The sequence below is a fragment of the Zonotrichia leucophrys genome, chromosome 1, assembly GCF_028769735.1.
Source record: "Zonotrichia leucophrys gambelii isolate GWCS_2022_RI chromosome 1, RI_Zleu_2.0, whole genome shotgun sequence".
NCBI classification, from domain to species: Eukaryota; Metazoa; Chordata; class Aves; order Passeriformes; family Passerellidae; genus Zonotrichia; species Zonotrichia leucophrys.
Genome location: NC_088169.1, coordinates 116,243,971 through 116,260,166, shown reverse-complemented (window position 1 = coordinate 116,260,166; position 16,196 = coordinate 116,243,971). Strand labels below are relative to the sequence as shown.

Genomic DNA, 16,196 nt, shown 5'->3' with positions numbered 1-16,196 from the left:
GCACCCAGCACCTCGGGCTAAACACAGGGAACCTGTGCATTAATGGCGGCGTCCCCTTGTCACTGCATATGATGCCGCTGGATTTGGTGTCCTTCCTCCGGTTGGCTCGGCTGGGCCGAGTTTGGGGCCGGCCCGGCCCGGCCCCTCCTTCCCCGGCCGATGCTCCTCCCGCCGGCTCTGCGATCTTGGGCCAAAACCGAACCGAACAGCTCGGGGAAAAAATAAAAAAAACGGCCGAAGGATTGCTGGATTGCTCCCACAGTCTCCTAGGCCAGGGAAAGGGAAAAAGAAACCCGAACCCAACGCTGCTGGCGAGGCTAACAAAGCCCAGGCTCGCTCAGCGGGCTGAGGGAGGGAGCTGGGTCCGCACACCCCGCGGAGCAGCGGGCAGCGAGGCAGCGGGAAGGGCCGCGGGGAGACCGGGAATCCCTGGGGCTCCCCGTCACCATCGCTGGGCTCGGAGCGAGGGCCAGGGAACAGGGAACTACAGCGGGTATCGCTGGGCACGGAGCGAGGGCCAGGGAATAGGGAACTACAGCGGGTATCGCTGGGCTCGGAGCGAGGGCCAGGGAACAGGGAACTACAGCGGGTATCGCTGGGCTCGGAGCGAGGGCCAGGGAATAGGAAACTCGCCGGGACGATGGGGCTGGCTGGAAGGAGCTGTCTTCTCCCCGAGACTGGATTTAGGCATTCCAAAACAGATGGGAGCCGCAGGGATAGGGTTTGGCACCCCAGAACAGACTCCAGTTTATAAAAGACTTTATTTCCACCCAGTTTGGCTGTGGTTGAGCAAACGCCCCTCCTGATCGTGCCCTGCTCTGCTGCTGCCCCCTTCTCTCCCTTGCTCTGCCCTTGGGGAGATGCTGAGATGCTGTGCTGGGGTGGCTTTGCCACCTGCGGATGTCACATCAGATGTCACATCTGTGCTCCCACCGCAGCTCAGTCCTGAGGGTCAGCGCTGCACGGCCGCCGGAACTCCTGCCCGTGCTCATGGATCCACTTATTGGCCACTGGAAGGGACAAGGACAAGGACACCCCTGTGTGTTCCCTTCCCTTGGCACCTTTCTCTAATCCTGTGCTGGTATCGGAGAACTTTCCCCCTATTGTCCAGGGTATTTGTGCATTCCCAGCCCCTCTTGCCTCCCCGTTGGTGGAGCTGTCCCTCCAGCCCCGTGTCACCCTGGGGTGAGCCCTGGTAGCATCTCTCACCCCACTTGTCCCCGGCCAAGACGGGGCAGCCAGCGTGGAGGGTGTCTCCGTCACCATTCCCGTTCCTCCGCAGGTTCCACCAGAAAAGAGCTGCATTCTGTGGAGCACAGATGGGTTTGGTACCCCAAAACGGAGCTGGGATGCCCAAGAGTGAATTTTGGCACCCCAAAGCAGATTAGGGAGCCTGGGGTTGGGGCTTGGCATCAGGAGAGGCTTCACCACAACTCCATGAAGGAGCTGGGATGCAGAGGGCAGCACCCTCCCTTCCCTGCTCCCAGCGGTTCCACATGAGCCCTCACCTTGACCACGGGCACGCTGAAGTTGGCATAGATGAAAGCAGTGGAGCCTCCAGCTTCCACTGCACTCAGCTGGAAAAGGAGCAAAAATAGGAGCCTTGGTCCCCCCTTCCCTGTGATGCTCCTTTGCACAGGGAAACTGAGGCACAAAACCTCCCTTGGGCCCCAGCTCTGTTCCCCACTTTGGCACAGCACAAGCTCCTGAATACTCCACAGATGTTGGCACTTCCCACCCACTCCAGTGTTTTAGGGCTGCCCTCACCCATCCCATCCCCTGAGGGCCAAGCCAGGCTCATCCCTCCAGGCCTGGAAATGGGGGGGGGGACTCACGTAGATCATGATTGTGGCGATCCTGTTGCCCGACTTCATTCTGTACAGGGGGCTCTTCGTGGACTGCTCCAGGAGGGGAGGTGGGCACGGTCAGTGCTGCCCTGACACAGCTCAGCCAGAGGCCCCTCACACCCCAGCAGCTCCAAGCTGTTCCCCCACAGAAAATCCCTCCTTCTCCCTTCTCTCTCCCTCCTTCCCTCCCTCCCCAGGGATACCCCAGGCACCCACCCAGGGATCAGCATCCTGGGACCATCCATCCCACCCCTGCCAGGGGCCATGCCAGGGTGCATCACTAGGAACATCTCAGGGAACAACCTCGGGATCACCATGGGGACACCCCCGGGGACATCTGGGGCCTTCCTGTGGGCACCATCCCAGCAGCACCATCAGCAGCATCCCAGGGCCCACCCCTGAGTCCACCGCAGGAGCCCCCCTGGGTGTCCCCCCTGGTGCCCCCAGCTCCCTGACCGTGGCGTGGTCGAAGTGTGGCTCGTAGTGGCCTCCCAGGCCGTAGTTGACCACCTGCAGGTGCTCGGCGTAGGGCGGCCGCAGGTCCAGGCCCGTGAGGGCGGCCATGCGCCGCTCCAGGGCCTGCACCACAGGGTCGGCTGTGTCCTTCAGCCAGGCACTGTGGGACACCTCACATCAGCCCCCCAATTAATGTGGGGCTGGGGCTCACCCTCAGGGCACTGCTGGAGGAGCCAGGCCTCCCAGCACGGCCCTGCTGCCACCCCAGATGTGGCCACAGAGGACGAGGGAGGGTGGCTGCTACCTCTTGCTTATCCGGTACTCGGCTTTCTGCTGCTTCTCCCCAGAGGCCACCACGGATCTCTGCAGCTGAGGGACACATGGGGATGCGTGTTGGCACACATGGGGACCCTCACACCAAGCAGGGGCCGTGGTGGGTTTGTGGCAGCTGGCTGTCCCACCCCAAAGTGTCTCACTGGGGTGAGGGAAGCAGTGGCAGCAGGCTGAGTCACCAAGTCAGGCCTGGTTGGGAAGTTGTTTAGGTGCATTTGGACCTGGTTTCTTCCAAAAAGTTTTTTGGGGGACTCAAAAGACTCACATGGAACTGGGGTCATCATCCCCAGGGTCTCATCTAATCCTAGAGTGGTTCAGGTTGGAAGGGGCCTTCCAAGATCATCCCATTCCATGCCCTGCCATAGGCAGGGACACCTTCCACTAGACAAGGTTGCTCCAAGCCCTGTCCCATCTGAACTCCCTGGAGGAGGCTTTGGCCTTAAAACCCCTCCTGTCTCTGCATTCACCCTGGATCATGATCTCCTGCTGCAGGAAAGGGACATCCCTGGGGACAGGGAGGGCTCACCCAGGGCCCTGCCAACCCCTTGATAGTCTCAGCCTCGGCGTCGGTGATGAAATCGTGGTACAGAGCCACGTGGGGCTGGGTCCGGACCATCTCCTTCTTGGCAGGCTGCAGGAGCAGGAAGGGGCTGCCGTTGGTCTCGTAGGAGCAGCCGAGGTGCAGGAGCTGCTCTGGGGCTGCCTGGGAGAGAAGAGGACCAAGGAGGGCGTGAGCGGGACCCCAGAGGGGCTGTGGGACCCCGGCAGCCCTGCCAGTCCCACCTGAGCCCTGGGGCGCTGGCACAGCTCCTCGTAGGCGTCGCGGCTCTGCAGGCGGGTGCTGTTGGGGCGCTGCAGGGGCCTGGTGCCTGTCCCTGTCCCCGTCTCCAGCAGCTTCTTGTACTTGGCCACGTTCCTGGACACCCTTTGGTTTCTGGGATCTGCTGAGGAGGTGGTGTCACCCAGAGGGCTGCACCCCCATCAACCCTTTTCCCTGGAGAATTACCCCAGATGGGGGCAAGAAGTGGGTGAGGGAGGCTGTTGCCATGCAGAGGTGATGGGGACATCCCAAAATCTTTTCCCTCTTCCTGCTGCATCCAGGGTTGTCCCACATACCGTAGCGGAGAAACTCCCTGGAGAGGCTCAAGGCGTGAGAGATGTTTCCAGCCTGGGTGAGGGAGTGGAGACCCCATCAGCATCCATCCTCCTGCCCATGGTTTGGCTCTGCCCGACACTGGGCATGGGGAGGGGACTCGTGGCTGTACCATGAAGTAGGAGAAGGCCAGATGGTCCAGAGCATCCTCCAGGCTGCTCCGGTCCTCCAGGTTCCAGCTGCCGTAGGAGAGGCGGAAGAGTCTGACAGCCTCCTCCAGCCATGCAATGGAGTGGTAATAGTCACCTGTGTCATAGGCCACCTGCGGGGCAGCACATCACCTGCACCGCCAGCTGGGCCATCCTGTCCCACTCCATCCCATCCCACCCCATCCCACCCCATCCCATCCTGTCCCACCCCATCCCATCCCACCCCATCCCATCCCATCCCATCCCATCCCACCCCATCCCATCCCATCCCATCCCATCCCACCCCATCCCATCCCACCCCATCCTGTCCCGTCCCATCCCATCCCATCCCATCCCATCCTCCATCCCATCCCATCCCATCCTCATCCCATCCCATCCCATCCCATCCCATCCCTCCCATCCCATCCCGTCCCGTCCCGTCCTGTCCCATCCCATTCCACCCCATCCCTTCCTTTCCCGTTCCATCCCCACCTCAATCTCCATCCCTGTTTGCACCTGCGCTTCCATCCCACCCCGTGTGAAGAAACCCCCATGCCCATCCCTGTGGAGGCAGCACCCCAGCAGGCTGGGGAGGCTTTGTGGGGGCCGTGGGGCTCTCCCTGACCTTTCCCACGTGGAAGCAGTCGTCGGCAGAGAGGGGGGCGCGCCGGCCGGGGCTGTAGAGGGGCGGCTGCCCGGCTCTCTGGAACACGCCGCTGGCCAGGCCCTTGACGCTCAGGGCGTACACGTCCTGCAGCCTCATCAGCGCCCGGGCCGCCCCCTCCAGGTCCTCGGCTCCAGGCAGCTCCTGCTCCATCTCCCTAAGCCCAGCATGGAGTTCTGCAGGGTGGGAAAGAGGTGGGGGGATAAATGAAATGATGAGGTGCAGCTGCCTTTATCAACTCTTTTCCCTGGGGACTCCACATCCTGCTCCTCCATCCCATCAACCCTTCCCCTCCACATGTTCCACCCTTCCATCTGTTCTCCTGCTCCTCCATCCTCTCTCTCCCCACCACCTCCTGGCTCTGCCCAGGTGACAGAGGGGACATCCTCTCCTGGGTGGGTACCCTGGGTGTTCCTGGTGGCCTCGTCGCTGTAGATGACTTTGGGCCAGTCCGAGTGGAGGCGCTTGATGAGGCTGAAGGCCAGCAAGGGGTTGTCCACCGAGGCCTCGGGGTCCTGGTGCAGTGCCTGGACCTTCTCATAGAACCTGCAAGGCACCCACGGGAGGACACTTTGGTGTTCCTTGGTGCTGACACCCCCATTGCTGGGCAGCTTTGCCTCAGTGCCCACTTTGGCCAAGCCAGAGCTGAGGGATTGTCAAACACAGCCCAAAAATTGGGTCTGTGAGGATGGTCCGTGCCTTGGGGATGCTGCAACCCAGATCCCCATGGCTGGGGGGCCACATCCTCCTCTTGGGGCACAGCTGGAGGAAGGGGTCCTGGGCCATGTCCAGTCTCAGCTTCCCGTCCTCCCACCACCCTCTTATTTAGTGCCACCCCCAAAAACTGGGAGCTTTGGGGGAGGTGGGGATGGGCTAACCCCTCCTGGCAGCCAGGGAATCACCGGCGCCTGGGGCCGGGCCGGGATGTGCGGCGGGAGGGGCGGCTGCGGTCGGGGTGCCGGTACCTGCGGAGGAGGCGCAGGCGGGAGCTCTCGTCGCGCAGGTAGGAGCGGAGCCGGCGGAGCAGGCGGCGCTCGGCGCCCAGCGCTGCCCGCACGCTCAGCATCGCGGAGAAGGTCTCGGCCGGGGCGGGGGGCGGCAGCAGCGCCAGCAGCGCCCCCAGCACCCCCAGCGCCCCCAGTGCCCCCAGCGCCCCCAGGGCTCCGAGAACGCCCGGCACGTCCCGTGCCCCAGAGCACCCCGAATCCCGAGCGCTCCAAGTCCCTCCGGTCCCAGCAGCGCTCCCAGGCTCCCCAGCACCTCCAGCGCCCCTACTCCCAGCAGTAACCCCACAGCCCCAGCAGTGCCCTCCGCAGCCCCGGTGCCAGCCGCGCCCCGAGCCCCAGCGCCCGCATCCGGCCGCCGCCGCCGCCGGGAGAAGCGGGGGAAAAGGGGCGGAGAGGCCCCGCCTTTGGGGGGAAAAGGGGTGGGGGGCCCCGGATCCGCCACGCTGGCTGGGAGGGCGGTGTGGGGCTGCTCCCCGTCCTGCTTGTCCCTGTCCCCATTCCAGTCTGCCCCTCTGTCCCTACCCTGCTTGTCCCCCTCTCGTCTGTCCCCGTCCTGCCCCAGCCTCATCCTGCCTGTCCCTGCCCCTCTCCCCGTTCCCTCCTGGCCCCATCCTGCGCTGTCCTCGGCTTCATCCTGTCTGCCCGCTCCTGTCTGTCCCCATTTTGCCTTCTGTCCTTCTCTGGCCCCATCCTGCCTGTCCCCATTCCATCTTGGCCCCATCCTGCCCGTCCCTGCCCACATCCTGCCTGTGCCCGTCTCGATTTGATCTTCTGCCCATCCTGTCTGCCCCCCTCCCGCCTCTCCCTGCACAAAACAGCACCAGGATGGAGTGGGAGGTGCCGTGCTTGGGGCCATCCCGCATCTTTCTGGGGCAGGGCCAGAAAGATCCCCGTTGGGATCTTCCCGGTATGGACTGGATTTCACGTGTTTTGGGAGAATTTTATTTGATAGCAGCACGGGGATGTGAGGTCTCTGTCACTGTCGGGATGCTACAAGCTGTTCCCTATGGAGCAGAACGAAACACCCCCCAACATTCTCTCCCCTCGCCCCCAGTCAAGATTCGAGCGCTTTGCCCAGGGGGCCGGGAGAAATTCAGTCTAAAGCAGTCAAGTGAAGAAAGCAGCATAAAAAATGGTAAAAACTGGGAATCCTCTGCCACCTGCAGGAACACAGGAACTGGAATATTTTAAACTAAACCAAGATTCCTGGGTTCTTTTTCCTGAGGGAATAAGCTGCTCTTGCTGGCACCTTCTGCTTTTTAGCTGCTACCAGGTGAAAAATGCTGATTTTTGGATAACCAGCAGCATTTCCTGTGCTGTGCTGGCATCCCCCTGGGCCAAGCCAGAGCAGATCCTCCCTCCACTGCCGCAGGTCACCGACAACATCTGACGGGTGATTAAAAGACATAATTAAATAAAAGGTACACGATGTGTACAGGATGCGATGTCCTGGTGAGGCCTCGGCACTGCCGAGCGCTCAGCAGCGGCCGCGCTGACAAACACGGGTCTATTTTACGGAGCCTTGAGCTCCTGCTCGCCGGAGGGCTCCAGGGTGAAGAGGCAGAAGGCGATCTCCTCGCAGGCGCTGCTGGCGCCGCACTCGAACAAGCAGCCGAAGAGGCCGCCGGGGCACACGGCCAGGTCGGAGTAGCCGGCCGGCCCGGCGTGCAGCACCCAGGGCCGCCGCCAGCCCGCCCCGTCCGGCGGCGAGGGGTTCACGTAGAGGCCCAGGTCGCGGCGGCGGCGCCGGTCGGTGGGGTGCGAGTAGAGCAGCCAGGAGGGCGCCCCGGCGGCGGCCGAGCGGGCGAAGCTGACCACGCTGCCCTGGCAGCCCCGCGGCGGCTCGCCCAGCGCCGCGCACGGCGCCGCCCGCTCGAAGCGCAGCCCGCGGTCGGTGCTGAGCGCCACGGCCCGGCAGCCCCGCGGCGCCCGGGCGCTGCAGTACAGCACGGGCGGCCCGGCGCCGCGGATCTCCGCCACCTGGCACTCGCCCGTCCGCTCGCCGTCCAGCAGCGCGCCCTTGTGCCAGCGGCGCCCGCCGTCGTCGCTGTAGAAGACGAGCGAGTGCTGGCGGGTGAAGCAGGGCAGGCGCAGGGCCCCGCACAGGCAGCCGTGCACGTAGTAGGTGTAGGCGGGCACCACCAGGCGCCCCGAGTCCAGCTGCACGCCGTGGCCCGGCCCCACGGCGAAGGTGGCCCAGCGGGACAGGTCGGCGCCGATGGCCTCGTCCGTCACGTCCCGCAGCGCGCTCCAGCCGCGGCCGCCGTCCGCGCTGCTGGCGAAGCAGAGGCGGGCGGCGCTGCAGCCGCTCCAGATCTGGCACCGCTCCGTCCTGCCCTGCTCCACGCAGATGCAGAAGAGGAAGACGGTGCCGCTCCTGGCGTCGTAGAGGGGACAGGGGCTCATGGTGCGGTGGCCGGGCAGCGCCAGCGCCGACAGCTCCTCCGTGGGACCCCACTGTCGGCAGGAAGGAGAAGGGGGCTCAGCCGCGGGAGCCCCCCGGCATCGCGCCCATCTCGTGCTCCTGCAGCCCGCGGGGGTTTTACCTTGACCGAGGAGCCGTGCCGGCGGCCCCGCCGCAGCACCAGGTACTTGGCATCCTCGTCCCGGGCCGAGGAGCGCTTCTCGGCAAAGGCCAGGAAGGAATCATCCGGGGGCACGTAGAGCAGGGCCGGGATGCGGTAGGTGACCCCACCTGCCTGTCGGAACAGCGTCTCCGGAGGGAAAATGTGCGAGGATCCTGGCGGTGATGGCAGCGGTGGGGGGCTCTCCTCGCCATCCCCCTGCTGCTGGAAGGGTGGGACAGTCCGATGTAAAGGGTTAAATCCCGGCAAAGGAGGGGGCGGCCCGTCAGTGAGGGATAGGGATGAAGGCTCACCTTGAGGCAGGTGGTGGCCTGGGACATGGTGCCGCCCTGAGGTTCCCCCTGGGACCTGAGCAGGGTGGGAGAGTGGGGTGAGAGCAGAGCCCCTCGCTGCGGTCACACCCGCCCTCCTGCCCGTCTGTGCCGCTCCCCTGGGCCGCACAGGCTCCCCTGCTTCACCCGCGGTGTCGCCTCCCGCTGCTCCCGAGGGCTGAGCACCCCCTGCCCGCACCGGGACCCCCGGGCTGCCACCGCCTTAAGCTGCCCCAGCGGCACCGGCCCGGAGTCCCTGTGCCCGTGCACCCCTCCATTCCCGTGCACCCCTCCTGCCTGGATCCCACCGGCACCCCCGTGTCCCTGCGCTGGCCCACAGCACAAACCCCCTGTGCCCCCCAGTGACAGACCCCCCCTCCGCGCATCCCCCTTCACATGTCCTGCCCCCCCTTCGGCCCCGATCGCCTCCATGCACCTGCAGCACCCAGATTCTCCCCGTGTACCCCCCGACAGCCCCAAGCCCGCTCCCCTACAGCCCGGTGCCTCCCTCAGTCCCAGCCCCAATGCCCCTGCACCCCCCTGCACCTCGCAAGCACCGCGCCCCCATCCCCTCCGTGCCGCGGCCCCCGCACTCCTGCATCCCCCGCATTCCGCATTCCCGCAGACCCCGCTCCTGCCGCCGCCGCCGCGCCGGGGCCGCCCCGCTCCGGCCCTGCCTGCATCCCGCATCCCTGCAGACCCCGCTGCCGCTCCTGCCGCCGCCGCCGCCGCGCCGGGGCCGCCCCGCTCCGCCTCTTCCTGCAGCTCCCGGGGCCGGGGGCCGGGTCAGGCGCTGGGCGGGCGGGGATGCAGCTGCCGGGATCCGGAGCCTGGCGCCGGCGGGCAGCAGGGGCCGTACCTGGGCAGGTGTGAGCGGGTGATGCGCTCCTCGCTCCGGGAATGGGCAGGCGGAACGGTGGGATAGCAGGAGGAGATTGATGGGGGAGCTGCTGCCGAGGAGCCCCGAGCCTCTCCCCCGGAGCGGAGCAGGCGGAGGGAGCCGGGAGAGGGATGGAGGCAGGATCCTGCCCGGGATGCCACCAGAGTCCCTGCCCCTTGCGGGACAGGCGCGGCCAGGGAGGGCCGGAGAACCAGCAAGGGCCGTCCGGGGGCTCCGAGGTGAGGCAGCCAGGCCCAACCAGCTCTGCAAGATAAAAAGAGGAGCCACCCTCATCCTGTGGCACCTGGGGATGGGGCTCAGGTGACAAGACTGTGGTGGTGCCACGGGAATGCCAGGATTCTTCCAGCTCTAAGGATTTTGTGAACTGGGATTATTCCCTCCCCAGGTGTGAAACACCCCAGAGATGCTCCAGGACACGTCTGATATCTGTTCTTCCCTTTTATTGAAAAAAAACAACCCAAAAAATCTCTCTTTTAAAAAATGCCAGTTTATAGAAGGTACGCGTGGAATGGGAGACGCCAGAAGGGAACTGCAGGACAGACAGACAGACACAGCTTGGAAAATCTTTTACACTTTCTGAGAAGCTTCGTGGCTGAGCACACAGAAGTAGCATATTTGATTCTCCCCCCCGACACATAAAAGGTTTTTATATAAAACAATCCTCTACCCCCCCTTAGATAAATACAAAAATAAAGCGAACTGGTTTGCGAGGGGATGGTTGTTTCACAGAAGGGTTTTGTCCTGAACTCCTACCAGAAATGGAAAGGTGGGATTGGAAAAGGCCCCTGGGCACAGAGCCATGTGATAAAGCACTGCCAGGTAACGCAGGGACGCTGGGGCAGCATTGGTGATGTGTTTCCCCTCCTGAGGGTCCCCAAAATCCAATTTTGGAGTCTGCCTCAGAGCCTGGAAGGCAGGCACAGAGACCAAGCTTAGCCATGAGCTGCAACAAATCTTGGGTCCAGTATTAAAATTCCTGCTTATCCAAAATGGAATAGGACTTCAGGACAAAAACAGAGGCCATGATTCACTTTCTTTGCCATTTGACTTTATTGGTGTTACTTTAGCAGGCTGCTGGGAGGCGGCTGGGCTCCGAAATCACTTTGTTTTCCTCTCCAGGGCCAGGCTGTCGTGCAGCTTGGACACCTCTGGCTCGTAGGCCTCCATGACTAACGTCCCGTTGTTATCAAAGAACTTGGCAATGGACTTGGTGAACTCGGCTTCCCTCTGCTGCTTGGTTTTCCCGCTGATGAACGTCAGCTTCAGGGTGTACTTGTCATCGAACCTGTGGGAGGGCAGACACACCTCAGGGCAGGGTACCAGGGGGACAGAAACCCTCAGGGCAGGCTCCCAGGGGACAGAAACCCTCAGGGCAGGGTCCCAGGGGACAGAAACCCTCAGGGCAGGGTCCCAGTGGACAGAAACCCTCAGGGCAGGGTCCCAGGGGACAGAAACCCTCAGGGCAGGGTCCCAGTGGGACAGAAACCCTCAGGGCAGGGTCCCAGGGGGACAGAAACCCTCAGGGCAGGGTCCCAGGGGACAGAAACCCTCAGAGCAGGGTCCCAGGGGACAGAAACCCTCAGAGCAGGGTCCCAGTGGACAGAAACCCTCAGAGCAGGGTCCCAGGGGACAGAAACCCCCTCCTGTCTGAGGGGAAGCCCCCCCCCAGGCTGGAGGTCCCCTCCTGGGCACTCACAATTAACACAATTCAAGGCCTCTACACCCTGCATTAGGGAGAAATGAAACATGAACCCTGGTGGCAGAAAAGCACTCGGGATGCTGCCATTCCTGGTGGGGCAGGATGGCTCTGAGGGCCAGGCCGTGCTGGCAGGGCAGGGTGCCCCGGGCAGCCCCGAGCAGGCCGCAGGTACCGTTTGAGGCTGGACGAGAGCTGCCAGACATCGTCGGGATCCATCCCCGCCGGGTCCTTCCTGTGGGCCACCAGGAAAATGCTCTTCTCCTTGTATGAGGTATAGATGGTCAGGATGCCCATCATCACAAAATAGGTGCAGGGGAAGTTAAGGAAGTCAGCAAGGTGCAGGGAGAAGCAGAAATCAGGCAGAGGGGTCGCTTGGATCCCCTCAGACACTGTGGTTCAACCACCTCTCATGACACCTTGATTGCAAACAAGAATCAGTTTGGCTGATGCTTCATCAGCATGAGAAATTAACTCATAAATTTAAACTTTAATAATTTGTTATTCACTCCCTGGAAGTGCCAAGGCCAGGCTGGATGGGGCTTGGAGCAACCTGGTTTAGTGGCAGTGTCCCTGCCATGGCAGGGGGCGGGAATGGATGGTCCCTTCCCACCCAAACCACTCTGGGATTCTCTGACATTTGCTGGGAAAACTTGAGGCTGAACAAGCCACAGGAGGAGTTGCTGGGCATTCCTCCTAAGCACAGACTGAGCAATTCCTTTTTCCCATTTCTGGAATTAAGTAATTTCAAGTGCTGCAAGACAAGTCACCCATCTGTTCTGAAAGCCGCCAGAACAGGCAGGAACAGGGAAATTCCTCAGGATCACGGAATTGTTTAGGTTGGGAAACATCACTGAGTCCAACCATTCCCCCAGTCCCGGCCACCACTGCTGCTCTGCACTGCTGAGCCTCATGGGTGAGCTGTGGAGCGGATCCAGCCTGAGCAGATCCCTCTGCACAGAGCTGCAGGCAGGGGTTTCCTCTTTCCCCTCTCAGTGTCTGACCTGTGCTGTCAGGGAAAAGCAAACGTGTCTGGAACCAGACTGTGGATGGAACAGAAAAAAGGAAGTGCCTCAGACCACCCAAATTCAGGGGCATTACAGCCAGACAGGCAGGAACTCCCCTATCACATGAAAGCTGTCTGATTGTCAGCTGATCTGCACACGGCAGGAACAGTAATTCCCGCAGGCCTGAAAATGGGAATATCCATAAAATGTGGGAAATCAAACCCCTGACGGGCTCTGTGAAGGATATGAGACGACACAAAAGGCAAGGACGGGTTTGGATTCGGGAAAAGGGTGCAGGTAATCCCAGATGAGAGCCACGATGGCAAAGAGGCAGGAGATTGTGCAGATGAGGAGGCGCCCGTCGATCAGACGGAAGTTCTCCACGTACTTGTACTTCTCCAGGAGCACCTGTGGGACACACGGGCAGGAAGGTGCCACGCTGCTTCTGGGAAGGGAGCAGCCCCAGGGGCACAGGGAACTGAGCAGCAGGTTTGTGGGGAGTTAATGCCTGCATCAGGCACCACAGGACAGGAGATGCCACCACACACCTGGCCAACCCCACAAAGGGAAGGAAACCAGGGGGATACCCAGGAGGGGCAGCTCGGCAGAGACACAGAGAGAGAGCCCACCTTTTTGGCAGAGTCGTCCAAGGAGTTTTTCACAGCTGAACCATCCCACTTGTCGATTTTTACTGGCTTGTCATCGATCTTCCACTGCAATGGAAAGGGTGGAGTGAGGGCAATCCCATCCCAAGCTGTTCCTGCCCTGAGCAGCAGGACAGGGGCAGAGCAGAGAGCAAAGCTGCTTGCTTGGGAAAGCCTGGCTGGACAGAGGGAGTCACCCCAACATCTGCCTGGGCAGCTCCTGGTGGGTTCCAGCCCGGCCCCCTGGTCACAGGCTGATGTGGCTCTGGCAGCAGGTTTGGTTTTGTGTCCTCACTTGCTGCTCCTGCTGCCACCCCCAGGAAGGGACAGCTGGGCAGGATTCCTGCCTCTGGATGTGTCCAGCCACACTGCCCCACACACACTCTTGGGGGATGAGGAAAATTCGGAGAACCCCAACTGTTTTGGTACAAGGGGAGAATTAAAAGGCACAAACAGGAAATTTCAGTTAAAACCATTCTCTGGAACAAAAGCAAAGGACTCTGTCACTCTTCACATGCATTCACATCTTCTGCAGGAATGGGTCCCTCCCCAGTAACAATTCACATTTTTCCAAGGGCCCACCTTCCCCTGAACTGCATTATTGCCTGGTGACACACCAGTCCGAGCCCTGAGTATCCCAACTCACCCCTTATTTCACACGGGCCAGTGACTGGAGCTGCAATCTTAGCTGCCAGCAGAGCAACCCTCAGTTTCACTGCTGTCATTTTCCTGCTCTGGAAGCTCCCAGGCTGCATGGGCTAACTGCCAGCCCAAAGAGCTCCCTTCCCTCCTCTGGAAGGAGCAAAACCCCTTTCAAATACAATGCAAAAACTCGACCAGCTTGCCCTGCAGCCACACAGGGAAAAGCCCAGCTATCCCCCAGGCCTGGCACGAGGAAATTCTGAGGCAGTGAATGTCACTGTGTGTCCACAAGGCTTATGAGGCACAAAAGGATCTAAAAACCACGGAGAACTGGGACAGAGCTCTCACATCGGGGTATGGTACCAAACATTTCAGGTGGCTGCTCCTGGAGCATTTCCTTCCAGGGTTCATTAGCACACAGGTTAACTGGAAGCCACGGCCTTTGCCCTAAGAGAAGAGGGTCCAATTCTTTCCACTATTTATTTTTTGCTTTTACGAGCATCTACAGCATCGAGGGGGATGACCAGGGAGGGTGCTGGGGGAGGATTCTCAGGGATGAGTGAGGATGCTTAGAGCTGAGGGAGGACTCTCAGGGATGGGGGTGCTCAGGGATAGGGATGCTCAAGGATGGGCATGCTCAGGGCTGAGGGAGGATGCCCCGGGATGAGGATGCTCAGGGCTGAGGGCAGATTCTCAGGGGTGGGCATGCTCAGGGCTGAGGGGGATGCCCAGGGCTGAGGATGCCCAGGGCAGAGGGAGGGACACCTAGCAGTGAGAGTGGATCCCGGGGCGGGCGGGGGAGGCCGCGGGGCTGTCGGGGCGCTGCCCGGGGCCCGGGCCGGGGCGGGGGCCGCTCGGAGGAGCCCCGCCCGCCGTACCTTGTCCAGGAGCCCGTTCCGGCCGCTCTTGGCCGCCATCTTCTCGCCGCCTCCGCCCCCGCCCCGCCCGCGACACCTGGGCGCTCCTGATTGGCCCCGCGGCCGGAAGTCGGGATCACTCGCGCCGCGCGGCACGCTGGGAAATGCAGTCCATCCGCGCCGCCCGCTATACCCATGGCCTGCAGGAGGGGCTCCCATCATGGAATCGCAGGATGTGCGTTGGGAGCGACCTTAAAACCCATCCAGTCGAACCTTCCAATGGATCAGGCTGCTCCAAGCCCCGTCCGACCCCAAAAGGGCTGCCCAGCCCTGGCACAGCTGCCCAATGTAGGCAGTGGTGGTGTCCCACACCTAGAGGGATTTAAAGCCATGTGGATGTGGCACTTGGGGACATGGGTTAGTGGTGGCCTTGCAGCGCTGGGGGACTCGGTGACCTTGGAGGCCTTTTCCAGCCCTAACTATTCCATGAATCTATGATCTCCAACAGGATACAGCAGCCCTGTTGTGTGGCTGAGCCACGTGAGGAGGATGCTGTTTATTCCTCCGTAATCAGACCCTTCATGTACAGCTGTCGTGACAAGAAACCCCCTGTTTTCCATGCTAAGCTAGATGGCCACTGGGGCTGATCCAATTTAGCTGCTTTGATGCAGGATATCAGTTTTATGGAGGTGCCAGTGGAGCTGGAAGTGGAGAAAGCACAGCTTGAGCATGTCCTGCAGCAGATGGCAGGGATCTGGACAGGATGGGAGAGCAGCACCTGCCTCTCCTGCCCGCATGGAAACACGGGCTCAGCTCTGCCAGGGTGCCACACAGAGCCTGCTGGGCTCCCTGGCACCTACAGCTGGATTAACCCCAGCCCAAACCCAGCTGCTGGCAGATCAGCCTCGGGTTCAAATGGGTTTGTCCCCAGAGGAAGGGGGACGTGGCTCTCTGAGCTTTTCCAACCAAATGATTTTGTGATTCTACGATTACTGCACAACCTCCTTCGGATGGAGTGTCACCTGTCAGGGACAAGCAGCAGCAGGATCCCGCTCGTTTCCAAGCACAGCAAGAAGCAGGGAGTCTCACTGTCAGAATCTGTTTTTATTCTGTTTGAACCTCGGCCTTTGCCCTGCAGTTCAAGTCCCGGTTGCTGTTAGAACAAACACTGTTATTTGTACACATGAGCCGGCGTATTTCAGGTTTGTGACAATTGTTTCACGAGCAGGGTTTACTCTGTTTCCAACAAGAGAAGCCACGACATGACGGACGCCTGCACGTCATTCCACTGGCACGTTTCACACATGCACTGCCTGTGTCCGTGAGCGTGACACGGGGCTGGGCTGTGGCAGGGGAGCGGAGCAGAGCCCGCAGCCAGCCGGAGCTCTGCCGGCAGGGGAGCACGAAGCACGAGGATTTACAGCGTGGCCGAGGGAGGTGCAGCTGTGCCGGGCGGGCTGTGGGAGCTGCCCACGAGGCCCAGCCTGGCTCTCCGTGTGCGCAGTGAGGGCTGGCTGGCAGTGCAGGGCGGGTGGCACACGGGGATCAGCCCAGCCCCACGCTGTGACACCCACGGGCTCCGCCACGGGCACAGGGTGGGCTCCACCTCGTGTGCCCCCCTCGGCCGTGGGACGAGCTCCTCGCCGGACAACTGGGGCCAGGCCAGGGCTGTCCTGCCCTCGCAGCATTGCTAAAGGCTTGTTTTCTCAGAGTCTTTAAGGCTTGGATCTCCCCCTTTGCTTTCGCTGAGAAAATGCAGAGAAAGAAGCGCTTGTTCAAGCTACACTTTGTGACTGCTGTGCACTGCATGTACAATAGCATTGGAAGAGAAATACTGACAATAGACAACAGCGTCATACAATCAATCAATCAATCAATCACCTGGCACCATCCCTTTTGGCACTTTTCCTTCATTTGTCTCATGGGGCTGACTCCGAGCACAGACCTTCCTGCACGGCTGTTCCC

The 16,196-nt window shown here is 61.6% G+C and overlaps 3 protein-coding genes across 6 annotated transcripts; all 3 read right to left on the bottom strand.

Moving 5' to 3' along the window:
- Window positions 1-785: 785 nt before the first annotated feature.
- Window positions 786-6,156, bottom strand: P4HA3 (prolyl 4-hydroxylase subunit alpha 3). The gene is made up of 14 exons (XM_064701992.1): window positions 6,111-6,156; window positions 5,547-5,742; window positions 4,985-5,127; window positions 4,543-4,757; window positions 3,902-4,051; window positions 3,753-3,804; window positions 3,420-3,577; window positions 3,163-3,339; window positions 2,608-2,672; window positions 2,304-2,463; window positions 1,836-1,898; window positions 1,509-1,577; window positions 1,210-1,306; window positions 786-1,010 (listed from the first exon to the last, which is right to left on the bottom strand). Exons 1-14 carry the CDS (start codon window positions 6,154-6,156, stop codon window positions 940-942), a joined length of 1,662 nt encoding a protein of 553 aa, XP_064558062.1. The 3' UTR covers window positions 786-939.
- Window positions 6,157-6,514: 358 nt separating this feature from the next.
- NEU3 (neuraminidase 3) lies at window positions 6,515-9,519 on the bottom strand. 4 transcript variants are annotated; one of them, XM_064704057.1, is made up of 4 exons: window positions 9,344-9,519; window positions 8,467-8,521; window positions 8,135-8,374; window positions 6,515-8,045 (listed from the first exon to the last, which is right to left on the bottom strand). In XM_064704057.1, the coding sequence occupies exons 2-4, from the start codon at window positions 8,491-8,493 to the stop codon at window positions 7,101-7,103; spliced, it is 1,212 nt and encodes a 403-aa protein (XP_064560127.1). In that variant the 5' UTR covers window positions 8,494-8,521; window positions 9,344-9,519; the 3' UTR covers window positions 6,515-7,100. The 4 variants fall into 4 exon arrangements, with proteins under 4 accessions (XP_064560127.1, XP_064560118.1, XP_064560100.1 ...); XM_064704048.1 differs by having other exon boundaries at window positions 8,135-8,377; window positions 9,344-9,488; XM_064704030.1 differs by lacking the exon at window positions 9,344-9,519 and adding an exon at window positions 9,112-9,229 and having other exon boundaries at window positions 8,135-8,377.
- Window positions 9,520-10,411: 892 nt separating this feature from the next.
- On the bottom strand, window positions 10,412-14,380 carry SPCS2 (signal peptidase complex subunit 2). The gene is made up of 5 exons (XM_064729125.1): window positions 14,253-14,380; window positions 12,718-12,801; window positions 12,337-12,496; window positions 11,257-11,392; window positions 10,412-10,670 (listed from the first exon to the last, which is right to left on the bottom strand). Exons 1-5 carry the CDS (start codon window positions 14,289-14,291, stop codon window positions 10,484-10,486), a joined length of 606 nt encoding a protein of 201 aa, XP_064585195.1. The 5' UTR covers window positions 14,292-14,380; the 3' UTR covers window positions 10,412-10,483.
- Window positions 14,381-16,196: the final 1,816 nt, after the last annotated feature.

What these genes read in the sequence shown, in the direction of transcription:
- NEU3 (XM_064704030.1), bottom strand. Translation starts at nt 9,167, where the DNA reads ATGCAGGCAGGGCCGGAGCGGGGCGGCCCCGGCGCGGCGGCGGCGGCA. An exon ending in GCGGCGGCGGCAGGAGCGGG is followed by an intron (nt 8,522 to 9,111) that starts GTCTGCGGGAAT and finishes CACCCTGCTCAG; the next exon opens with GTCCCAGGGGGAACCTCAGG. An exon ending in AGGCCACCACCTGCCTCAAG is followed by an intron (nt 8,378 to 8,466) that starts GTGAGCCTTCAT and finishes CCACCCTTCCAG; the next exon opens with CAGCAGGGGGATGGCGAGGA.
- P4HA3 (XM_064701992.1), bottom strand. Translation starts at nt 6,156, where the DNA reads ATGAGGCTGGGGCAGGACGGGGACAGACGAGAGGGGGACAAGCAGG. An exon ending in ACGAGAGGGGGACAAGCAGG is followed by an intron (nt 5,743 to 6,110) that starts GTAGGGACAGAG and finishes GCGTTCTCGGAG; the next exon opens with CCCTGGGGGCGCTGGGGGCA. An exon ending in GCCAGCGCCCCAGGGCTCAG is followed by an intron (nt 3,340 to 3,419) that starts GTGGGACTGGCA and finishes CTTCTCTCCCAG; the next exon opens with GCAGCCCCAGAGCAGCTCCT.
- SPCS2 (XM_064729125.1), bottom strand. Translation starts at nt 14,291, where the DNA reads ATGGCGGCCAAGAGCGGCCGGAACGGGCTCCTGGACAAG. An exon ending in TGGACGACTCTGCCAAAAAG is followed by an intron (nt 12,497 to 12,717) that starts GTGGGCTCTCTC and finishes TGTGTCCCACAG; the next exon opens with GTGCTCCTGGAGAAGTACAA. An exon ending in CCTTGCCTTTTGTGTCGTCT is followed by an intron (nt 11,393 to 12,336) that starts CATATCCTTCAC and finishes ACTTCCCCTGCA; the next exon opens with CCTATTTTGTGATGATGGGC.